This window comes from Grampus griseus, assembly GCF_964374135.1.
Source record: "Grampus griseus genome assembly, chromosome: 6".
NCBI classification, from domain to species: Eukaryota; Metazoa; Chordata; class Mammalia; order Artiodactyla; family Delphinidae; genus Grampus; species Grampus griseus.
Genome location: NC_139000.1, coordinates 63,511,084 through 63,523,223, shown reverse-complemented (window position 1 = coordinate 63,523,223; position 12,140 = coordinate 63,511,084). Strand labels below are relative to the sequence as shown.

At 33.0% G+C, this 12,140-nt stretch overlaps 1 protein-coding gene across 2 annotated transcripts in view; it reads left to right on the top strand.

The window, feature by feature from the left end:
- ZDHHC21 (zDHHC palmitoyltransferase 21) overlaps positions 1 to 11,463 on the top strand; it is a 69,039-nt gene extending 57,576 nt beyond the window's left edge. For both annotated transcript variants that reach the window (XM_082657496.1, XM_082657495.1), the window contains 2 exons: positions 9,924 to 9,967; positions 10,520 to 11,463. In XM_082657496.1, the coding sequence (XP_082513622.1) occupies positions 9,924 to 9,967; positions 10,520 to 10,652 (177 nt within the window). In that variant the 3' untranslated portion in view covers positions 10,653 to 11,463. The remainder of the gene's footprint in view (positions 1 to 9,923; positions 9,968 to 10,519) is intronic.
- Positions 11,464 to 12,140: the final 677 nt, after the last annotated feature.

The window sequence follows — 12,140 nt, the reverse complement described above, 5'->3', positions numbered from 1 at the left end:
GTTGATGTCCTTTGTCTGTTTTCTATTCAGGTGTTCTTTTCTCTTATGGTTTAATAAGAAATGTTAATAAAAACATTCAAAAAAAAGAAATAATGCGGAGGTAACTCTCTCTATCCCTCTATCTATATGCAAAGACTATCTATGGAAAGACACATGAGATACTAGTAATGGTACTGGCCTCTGAAGAAAACTGGAAGAATGCAGTCAGAAATGGAAGGAAAACATTTATTGTGTAACCATTGTTTTAATATTTTGCAAGGTACTCATAATAACCTTTCCCCTCTAGATTTTATAGGAAGAATTTTAAACACAGGAAATTTTAAAGAATCTTACAGTGAATCCTCAACCACAATTAACATTTTAGAGTATTTGCTTTATCTCACTTCAAATTGTCCATCAATCCATTATATATTGTAATATATATCAAAGTAATTTGCAGCATCAGATAGTTCACCACACAAATCATTAACTGGAGCTCAGTGCTTGTTTATGTTTTTCCTTTGAGGCAAATTTTACATACAGTGAAAGGCATAAATGCACACATGTGCAACCCAAACTCCTTTCACAATACAGAATATTACCATCACCCTAGAAAGTTCCATCATGCCTCATATCAGTAAGTCCATATCCTCTGCAGAGGCAGCAGTGATGTGTTGTTTTTTTTCCCATCCATCACAGATTAGTATTGGTTATAGAATTTCATATATACCCATTAATATGTCTCCTTTGTTTCAATATAATGTTTTTTTGATTCATCCATGTTGTTGCATGTATTGGTAATTTTTTTTATTGCTGAGTAGTATTCCATTGTATGACTATACCACAGTTTGTTTATCCATTCTATTAAAAGACAACTGGTCTGGTTCCAGGTTTTTGTAATTATGAGTAAAAACGCTGTGAACATTCTTGTTCAAGTCTTTTTGTGGAAACATGTTTTCATTTTCTTGGGTAGATACCTAGGAGAAGAATTGCTGGTCACTTGAGACAGGTTTATCTTTTATTTCATAAGAAACTGCCAGGCCTTTTCCCCAAGCAACTGTATCATTTTGCACTCTGACCAACAACGTATGAGAATTCTGGTTGCTCCACATCCTCATCAGCATTTATTGTTGTCAGTCTTTTTAATTGCAGCTGTTCTAGTAGGTTTTAATAGTATCTGGTTGTTTTAATTTGCATTTCCTTGATGACTAATGATACTGAACACTTCTTCATGTGCTTATTGGACATTCATGGATTGTATAATGTCTGTTTAAATATGTTTTTATTATTATTCAGTGGCTTGAAATGTTTTCTAATATCTCTTGTGATTTATCTAGTGATGATGATAAATAACATGATATTAATCACATTCCTGTGGATGAGAATAGGGCTTCCCCTAACATCTTTTTTCTCTGCTTTTATACTCATTCATAATTACTTTATAGCCTATTCATAAGTCAAGTCTAAATTGCCAGGTTATGCTTGCATTTTTGAATTTCCACTTTTGAATTTGCCCAAATCATTGGTATATATTTATATTTCCTGGAATGAAGTTTCTCTGATTTCCCCCAATTTCTTATGATTAATGACTGGAAATGGACGTTTGAGAGTGTTGCTGTTAAGACTACAAGTTACTTCTGAGAGCTGTCAGAGGTTTATAGCTGAGGGTAACAGTTTCCTTCTCACCTAAGCAGAAAGTGGGGTTTGGCAGCAAAGACTTCAAGATATTTTAAGAATTCCTATTCTCAAATTTTAGTAATCACTTCTGAGTTGGACATAAAGTTATTTATAGTATTTGCTGGTTTTTAAAGGGTATATAGTATCAGGTCCCTTTCTGACTATTCCGTACTACCAGTATGTTAATATTAATTTTCAAATTGCATGATTTTCTCTTTTGCTATAATATTGAACAACATTTCACCATTTTAAGACAGGGAGATTGGGTCTGATGTTGTGATATTTCTAAAACTGAGTAGAAACCACATTTGTTAAATAATGCTCTCTCCCCAAGTCTCATCTCTTTCTGTATACATTTAGTACCCTCTCAGAACACTCTGTGCTAGACAGGTCTCATGTCTTTGGAAATTATATATTTGTGAAACATTTAAAAAGGAATGCAAGCATTAAGAGAGAGAATATATTCCATTTGTTAGTCCAGCCTTTAGGCACTGTACTTCCTCTTGAATCTAAGTACTTAAAAAAATTACAGTAAATTTCAATTCCATTTACCTGGGCTTTCATAGTGAACTTCAAGTACCACTCTTTTTGAATGAAAAAAAACATTTTTTAAAGGTTTCCAGAATTCACTCCTCCCCACATTGATTTAAGGTTCTTTAGGGCTTAATTATTTGAAGTTGTTATGCATTCAGTATTTAATTTTAAATCTAACGAATTATTAGTATTTAAAAATAGTATTTAATATTAAAATTAAAATTTAAAATATAGATTTTGCTTCCTTTCTTTATAAAATATGCTTGCTGTTTCATTTTATAAAAAATTAATACTGCCTACAGGACATTTCACATCTGGACATGGTTTTGTCATAATCTGAATCCATGGATCTCTCTTTACAGTGTGAAAGCAGTGACGAATTTGTCAGTTAGCATAAGAAAGAAAAGGGGGAGAAAGAATCACAGTGACTTTAATTACTTCATTGATGTCTTTCTCCTTCCCCTACTCCTGCCCCCAAAGACCAAGAGGCATTTTGGGAAAACACTGGTGGGAGTATCATTTCATTATAGAAAGTATGTAATTACATAGCTTGAATATAGGCCTGTTAGACTACAAACAAGCAAAACAAGTGCCATCTCTATTTAGGTTTAGGTTGAGGTTTTGAGGAAGCAGTGTATTAATTTTCAGTAATTTTTCCCATTATTTGTTCTTACTTGGAAAAATCATTTCTCTCCTGTATAAGAGGAAAAATCCCATCTTATTGATAGTAGAAGGTAACAGGATAATCATAGTAATGATAATCTGATGTCATTTTAGACCTAGTAAGAGCAGATTATCTGTGACCCACATAAAATAATTAGAAATTACTTAAATTTAAAAACAGTGGATTTCTAATCCCATTTCCAAGGTTAAAAGATCTCAACACAACCTGATGTTTCTATGGAACAGACTAATCTTAAACCCAATTTTAAAGGATTACCTTTGATTATTTTTAGATATAATTTTAAACAAGATTTAACTATATATGCTTGTTCCTTTTTACTAAAATTAATACTGAAGTTAAAGTGTTTTCAAAGTCTGCTTTGAAGCATTCTTTATTTAGTTAGGGAACAGATTATTCTAATTATTCCTTACTTAGACCGTTTAGCCTTTTTGTTTGTTTCTGAATGAAATGGATAGTGATGTTGTCATTATTGTAATTGATGTCAGAATTTCTTATTGAGCAGTAGTTCACACACAGCCAAGAATAATGTCCATTCTGATGAGCACCAACACTAAGAGTGCTGGGTGATTGTATTAGTCATGTTTTGAGTTGCTGGGCTTGGAGAGAGTTAATCAAGAAGCTCTGTAACAGCTGGTACAGCGCCTTCTGGTGAGGGTCTGACAGTGAGCTATTGTATACCATGACACTGCTCTGACAGTTTATCTAAATTTTGTATACAAGCATTTTTGTTTTCAGGGCACCGTGGAGTTTGTGTAAAAGCTTAAGCTTTTGATGGCGTCTCTGGAGCTTAGTGCTTTTCTCAGTTGTGGTGAGATTGAGGGTGGGGTGGGGAAGATATATTTAGTTGAAATTTTGTAAAAGGTTTTAAATTCTCAAAGAAAAAAATTGAGCTTTTTATATTTGGTCTCACAGGTAACTATTGTTGGACTCTACTTGAATTACTAAAGATAGCTTAAAGCAAAGCTTTTCAAAATAAAGGGAGAAAATGTTTTCCCCCCTAAATACTGGCTCATGATTACTTAAATAAATATAGACAGAATCACAGATGCAGGAGTGACTTAATTTTAACTTGATTATGTTATACAATGAAAAGTATCTTGTGTTCAAAATGTTAAATTAGTTTAAATGGCATTATCTATTAAATAACATTCTTATTAATCAGATGATTAGTGGACTTACCTGCCTTTTAACATGTACCTAGAAATGTAGTCCTGAGATTATTAATCCTTATAATGAAATTCTGCTAAGTATCCCCTGAATCAGTGTGGTGAATTAACAGCATTCGGTATAGTCTCTGTACAAATTATGTTTGCTTTACTCAACTCCAAATCAGCATTGCAAATATGGAAATCGTTGCTAATTATGCTGAACCCAGCTCACTTACATTTCTGTAAAGGGAGCTCTGTACAGCATTTTGTCTTCCTTTCTGAATTATGTTTTCATTTAATAAAAACAAAATATATTTTTAATACGGTATTTCTAATTATATTATGGGAAGTATCTTCTCTGTAGCTTTTTTAAAACCTAGAAGAATCATTAAAATTTAAATTGTTACTTCTTATATGTTTTTAATGTCATATTCTAATATTGGCTATAATATTTCTTTGAATTTTGGATACAGTAGAGAACTTTATAGAAACTAGGTTCCCCCTCGCCAAGGAATTAATTTAAATACATACTGTGTTACATTGCATAGTAATAGAAAAGCTTTCTTTCTAAAAATTCCTGCTAGCATCGTAATTATTATGTGTGGAAGTGGATTGCTCTTTAGCATAAACGTGTTCCTATGTGAAAATGTATTTATATTGCATCCTCTCTCTTTACTCAATGTAATAAACTTCTTGAAAGTAATTTAAAACAACTTAAATCTATTTCTGTAGATTTTTTCAATAAGAATAGTGCATTTTAATTTTCTTAAAACATGATGAATAGCTTGAGTGATTAAATAGATGCTTTTTTTTTGGTAAGGAAGCTAAACATTTATGAGTTGTACTTGCTGTTTTTCCCATGTTATTGTTCATGTTCTGAATCCACGTGAATTTTTAATCTGAATTTACAACTTTATAGGATTGGAGAAAACAGTGAATTTTATATTTATAGTTAACTTTTAGATCTTTTTCCACAGTGATTCATATGCTTCTCTCTGTCACAATCTATCACTATATTAATTACTTCTCAAATTCCAGCCAGAGGGGCACATTAGCCCATCTTACTTCTACTGATAACCGAAAATCTTATGAAAGTATAGTTTTGTACTAAAAATGTAAGAATAGTTGACCTTGATTTGATTGTTGATTGCAAATGTAAGTTTTCAGCTGTTTCTAAATAGTGTATGGCTTATTTATATATGTTATTGTATATAATCCTCCTCTCTGACATCCTCGGTATATTCCTGTATAATTATTTCTTGTATGTTTAACTACTTTCACTAGACTGTAAGCTCCTGTTGCTAAGGACTGTGTCATAATATGTACTTAGTAAATTTTTGATAGACAATAAATGAGTAAATGAATCATGTTTTATGTACTTAGTACTTATTTTTTCAACTAGATTATAAGCCCCTTGTGGACATTGGATTTTATCTGTGTAGTCTCCTACAGTCCATGTCATTGTATCTTTGATTATAAAAAACACTTGTTTGTTTAAACATAAATTTTTCTAGTTACATTCTAATGTAATTAAGATAGCTCCAAGCCCTACAATAAAAACTGAGGCCTGTCATTTATTGAGGAGTTATTAAGGGCTCTAAGATATTAACTCATTTAATTTCTACAAAAACCTATGAGGTAAATAGTAGTATTTGAAAATTGAGATACAGAATTTTAGTAACTTTCTTAAGGTTTTATACAGCCAGAAAATGGCTTGATGAAGAGGAGTATGGGAATTGTGTTGGAAAGAAATGTTTTAAGTGGCTATCAAAGTAACATCTACTGCCTTCTCAGTTTGGTTTCATGATTGATTAAATGTCTGTGTTAACTTAAGATCTCTAATAAAAGATGTAGCTGGTCCTCTGTTGGAGATGGATGCTTATGAACCATTTATTTCAAGTGAGTAATATAGTAGTGAGTTCTGGCTTCAAAGGAGGAGAGAGAGCTAAGGTTAACAGAAAGTTTTCTCTTTTTGGATTGAAAAAAATTAAAGATAAGGAATCATGTTATTTCTGTCCATGTTCAATTAGTTTAGTGCTGCAAACATATATTGAGTACCCACTTTGAATAATTTGTGCTGTTCGGTGCTATGAAAGACACAAAGTTAAATGAGTTGCTCTCTGTATGTTGAGCAGAAATTCTAGGAAGTTAAGCAAAAGTCTATTTTAGAATTAGCAGAAATCAGTAGTAGACAAAACAGGTATATAATCTCTAGTTGTGATAAACTTTCCTTAATAGTGTTTTTTACTCCAGGTTAAATCAGCAGAGTCATTGAATCAGGTATGTGCAGTAGAGTTAAAAGCATCAACAAGACCTATGATAAGACTAAAGAGTGCAGGCGATCCTTGAGGTTAGATCGAACTGTCTTCAAGGAGACTTTCTGATAGAATGTTCTTACTTTCCTCAGATCTTCAGTTTGACAGATCTGGAAACTCCATTTTGAAAATGTTTCCAGGGTTAATCAGGCCCAGAAACAGTGACTCTACTTCTAGACTCAAAAGTGATAGTCATATAAACCAGGTTGACTATTTATTCCCTTATGTATGATTGTCAGGTACCAAAGGAGTCTGCAGTACATTCTTTCTCCTGTACAACAACATATATGGCAAAGTGTTACTTTGTGAGAATGAACTCAAAGCAGAATGAGTTAGTTGGATGGATTGTATCATCAAGCTGTCTATTCCAAGAGGACTAGATTCTCAGGTCTGTTAACCAGGAAACATCTGGTGATAAATTCTTGCTCTTTGCCTCTCACCTCCCCCCCCTCAATTTTTCCAATAGGCAATAAATACCTCCCTCCCCCTTCCTATTAGAAACTTTTTTTTCCCATTCCAGTTATAATCTTACTAGTTGAGATACAGTTTTCTTTTAAGTCAAACATATTTCCTTAGACTGAACCTGAAAGATAATTTCTTAGAGTAAGATGAGCCATCAGGAGGAGATAAAGTATAGTTGATAAAATACTTGAGCCCTATATTTCTGTAAGTCTTTCTTGTTTCTAGTTTATTCTTTTTTTTTGGAAGATAAACTTCCGGTTTTTAAAATAGGAAAGCATTCTCATTTATCTCAGTTATGCAGACTGGCAGAAGTCTTGGATATTTTTATCATTAGACCATAATCAATACATAAATATTTCTTTGGAAATAAGGTATTTTGATTGTAGATAATACAATAAAAATGTGTTTCTTATCATTCCTTGAAGAGTGAGTTTTTCTAGATAGTTGTTTTACATATAACTAAGAATTTATAAAATATACTCCGTGAAGATAGCAATTACCTTTTTGGTAATTTTTGTGATAGTCACTAAAGGTATTGAGTCTTTTATGTTGAATGGAATTAGCTGCACTAAAATCTATTTTAAATATTTTTAGTTTATTTTTCATGTGTGAAATATTCCACAATTCCCCGCTTAATAAAACAAAACAAAAAGTTTATTAAGCCTAGTTCGGCACTTGGAAATAACTTATGGTTGTCAATATTCCTGCCAGTAGTAACCTCTCTTCTCTTCTAGTTTGCTGTTTCTATTGCGCATATAAATACGATAGCATGATAACTTGCGTTTCCCTGAGTATGCTGTATAAATGCCAGTGCAAAAACTTTGTGACATGTTTGGCTGTTCTTTTTTCTTATAATAGTACTCTGGATAGCTGAGAGATAAGCATTTGCCATTTCTAGTGGAAAAAAATAGTCTTTTTTGGCTGGCCTCACAAATCCTGTTCATAAAGTCATGGTAGACATCACATCCTTTGATTGAATGACAGTCTGTTTATGATGACTTGAAAGGTAGTGTTCCTCGTATTTCTTGAACCAGATTCTAGAAAGATGTCAAAAGCACTTGCAAATAAGAGCTTTTCCCATATGAAGTCTAAATTCAAAGTCCTTAAAATTGATTAGTTTATTGTCACAACTACATTCCTCAAAGTTATAATCGAGTTTTAAGTTTCTGCACAGTAAAAATGTCCTGTAACATTGGCTAGTTCTAGTAGTCTAACCTTGTAATTGCCTTCCTTATCCTGAAATAGTTTCCACTTTTAAGTGTTATCTACACCTGCAATTTGGGGCCATTTATATACCTTTCATGATAACACTTTTAAATTTCTTTCCTGTCTTTTCCTTGGTATTTTTGCGCAAGCTATCTTAATTGTTTTGGAATAACCTGTCACCATCAGTTCTAAGATACCATTTAAATTACTTCCTTCACTCTTTTTTTCTGATATGGAACCAGAACCCCAGCTTTCCTCTAAGTCTTTAATAAATTTTTTATGTATTTGCAGACTGTGTTTTCACAAAGTAAAACATTATTTTGAGGAAATTATGCAACAGAACCAGGAAAGGTTAATTATAAATAGAATTGTCATTGGAAACCATGAATTTCAGAAAATGCTAGGAAATTAGTGACTATAGAGTGACTAATCTATAGCCTCCACACAGATTACTGGGAAATCTGGAAATGAAACTCTGTTATTAGTTACTAGTCACATAAAAAATGATAGATTTGTTTTCCTGTATGTAGGCCAACTGTAGTTAGACAGCTGTTCATACATAAGAATTTAATGTTCTGAGCCATTCGTGTAACTTCTTTAAAGAGTTTTTTGAAGTAAAGGTGCTTTTAAGTAGTATTATTGGAAGAGAGTTCTATAGCTAAATAAGTTCTTGCAATTGGAGTTGCAGCCACAAATATTTGCATGAATAGTATTGCTTAATAACTGCAGTCCACCTGCTATATCTGAGGAAGCTAATAAAGGAAAGGATAAAAGGAGGAAGATTTTTTTGTATATTTAAAAGAATATATTTTCTTTTGTACAACTTAAAAGTATATTTAAAATGTAAATATATATATCTAAAATAAGATTATATAATTTGTGTTTTGATTATTTGGATATTCCTTATCATCACTGTTTCTCAGTCTAATGATGGATCTTCCATTAACATGAATTAGACCAGCATGTCTAGAAGCTTTCTTCTCTTTATTGAGTTGTTTTTCTTATATATTTGTGTTAACAGCTTTATAGAAAACACATAATGAGAAATTGCATTATGATGAAGGGACTGGTTTTTCTCTTGAAAAAAAAAAAAAAGTTTTTTTACCAAAGAACACTGATCAGTTAGCTTTCCTTTTCAGAGTAATAAATGTTGTAGTACGGCAAATGCATACATTGCCTTGTTGAATTTGGCTTTGTTTACAGAAATCCATAACCAGTAGCGCTCTTTGGCTCTTGACAGTTTTCTGTTCAATAGTGTCTTTCATTTATCATTTTGGTATTTATTTTTTAATGCATATTTAATGACAGTTGGATTAAATATAGACTTTTAAAAGAATTATCAAGAAGGCAAGTGTAATAAAAGGTTATTTTTTAATGAAGTGAGACTCCTACAATTTGCCGGGGGGGGGGGGGGGTTGTAACTGAATAAATTGGTTCTTTTTAGCACAACGTAATGTTGATTCTGTTTTTCCAAGGGAATTTCAGCAATGTACATAGATAATTTAAAATTCTTTTTTTTAACATCTTCATTGAAGTATAATTGCTTTACAATGGTGTGTTAGTTTCTGCTTTATAACAAAGTGAATCAGCTCTATGTATACATATATCCCCATGTCCCCTCCCTCTTGCGTCTCCCTCCCACCCTCCCTATCCCACCCCTCTAGGTGGTCACAAAGCACCCAGCTGATCTCCCTGTGCTATGCAACTGCTTCCCACTAACTAGCTATTTTGCATTTGGTAGTGTATATCTGTCCTTATATACACTACCACTCTCACTTTGTCCCAGCTTAGTACCCATATATAAACTTTTTATATCTTTAGAATATTCTCTGAATATGATTAAAAACATCATGAAATAGATATAGAATCAAGCCTTGATAACTGTTATATCTGAGTATTTTTTTTGATTTTTAATAGGATACAACATCTATTGAAAAGATGTCAAACTGTTGTGAAGAAATGTAAGTATGAAAGTGAAGTCTGTAGTGTTCTTATTTGAAAATGCAAACACCTGGTTATATTTGAAAAATGTGTGCATGTAGTTGAAAGATAATATAATGATGGCTTTTTCTTGGTGCCTTTTCTAAGACCTGAGCTAGCAAGCATAACCCAGTCTTACAGTAGGGGTAGGGGTCTTCTAGCCGTGATAGTTTTCAAACAAAATAAGTACTGATCATTCTTGTTCCTTGTCCTACTAAAGTAAGTTAAATTATTTGTCCTGAAAATACATCAAAAGAGATTTGCTACTGTGTTGTTGACACACATTCTGTTAATCCTGAGATTCTCCTCTGCTTCAAAAGTTGCCCTAGGTTGATTGACGACACAGATAAAATATCTGCTATCCAGAGTTAAAACTCAGCTGCATGCCATAATGAAAGAAAAGCTGTATTTGTGATGCTGGGACACAATTCATCAGAGTCCAGTAATGGATCCCCAGCCAACCTGTATTGTTTTAGCTGACTGAAGTGCACCATGGGAGTGCTGTCTTTCACTAATAATGCTGTCTTCTGTAGATCGAGGCCCCGAAAGCCATGGCAGCAGACCTTCTCAGAAGTTTTTGGCACTCGTTGGAAGATCCTGTGGTTTATTCCTTTCAGGCAGAGGCAACCACTGCGAGTTCCCTACCACTTTGCCAATCACGTCTAAACAGATGGATGGTGGGCACAGATGGGTCCTCCATGCTGGAAATGCGTTACAGGTTTTCTGATAATAGAACTATGACAGTCTTCAAGTCAATTAAAATCCACCCACCAATCTTAAGCATCATAATGTGCCCCAGGCTTTATTTTAATAGTGATCTTGATCCTGTTGTGGGACTAATACATGATCTATATTTAAGTTTTAAAGCATGTTTACTTTCAAATTAGCTTTCCACAGGGATTTCTTTAAATGCTTTTGTTATTAAACTCAAAAGGCAGTGATTGGGATGAAGTAATTGTACATAATTTCTTTTAGTCCTGACAGTGTTACAGATTTTACTTTATGGGAAACTTCGGATGTTTATTTAAAATTTTCACCCTTAAGCAGTACTAACCAAATCTGAATTTCATTCTTTAGGTTTTACAAAAATTGATACGCCTTATATGTAAATTTTCTTTTTCAAATACAATTTTATGTTATACTTCCTTTTGTATGTGCTGCAAGATTTTTTAAAATTTAGCATATAGGATTGAACAACAACAACGAAACAAAAACAGCAACAAAAAGGACAGTGTTTTCTTAGAAGTAGCTTTCTAATGTTTTTTTTTCACTTCACCAAAAACACCCTAAAGTAAAACACCAACTACCTACCTTATTTTAAAGGAAAGATTAATTTTTTTTCACATTAACTTTCCCATTTCTTTCCCCTGTACTGTTGTAATTATTGGTTTTTGTTAAAATATTTGCTCCAAGGGGAAATTTTTGACCAAACAGGCATGTGTTCCTATTTTACCCTAAGATTTTTATTAGCAAAAAGGGTAAAGAATTTGCAATAATTTCACTGATACCTTTTCTAGTGTAGTTATGTTAGAATGCATATGTTTTTAAAATGCTAGTATAGGGCTCCCCTGGTGGCGCAGTGGTTGAGAGTCCGCATGCCGATGCAGGGGACACGGGTTCGTGCCCCGGTCCGGGATGATCCCACATGCTGCGGAGCGGCTGGGCCCGTGAGCCATGGCCGCTGGGCCGGCGCTTCCGGAGCCTGTGCTCCGCAACGGGAGAGGCCACAACAGTGAGAGGCCCGCATACCGCAAAAAAGAAAAAAAGCTAATATAACTAGATAATATATAATGTATAGTATAAAGAAGAATATTGTGCTTTAAAAAAAATATGTATACTTTTTACTTTTGTTTACCTACTAGTAGATCTAAAATTACACCTTGAAGGTTTTTATATAATAGATATTGGCCAACTAATATTGAAATTTTATTTATAGGAAGTTACTAGTAAAAGTAACTTTTGTGTACCTGTAATCACCCAGATTGAAATTAAATTTTAATTGACCAACTATAATCTGGATTGAGAGACCATTTTTAGTAGCCAATGTTAGGAAATGACCTTAAAATGAGAAAATATAATCTATATTCATTATTAGCCTTATACAGATTTAAATGGCTAATTGTGATGGTCTCTTGGAAAGCATAGAATATTTGT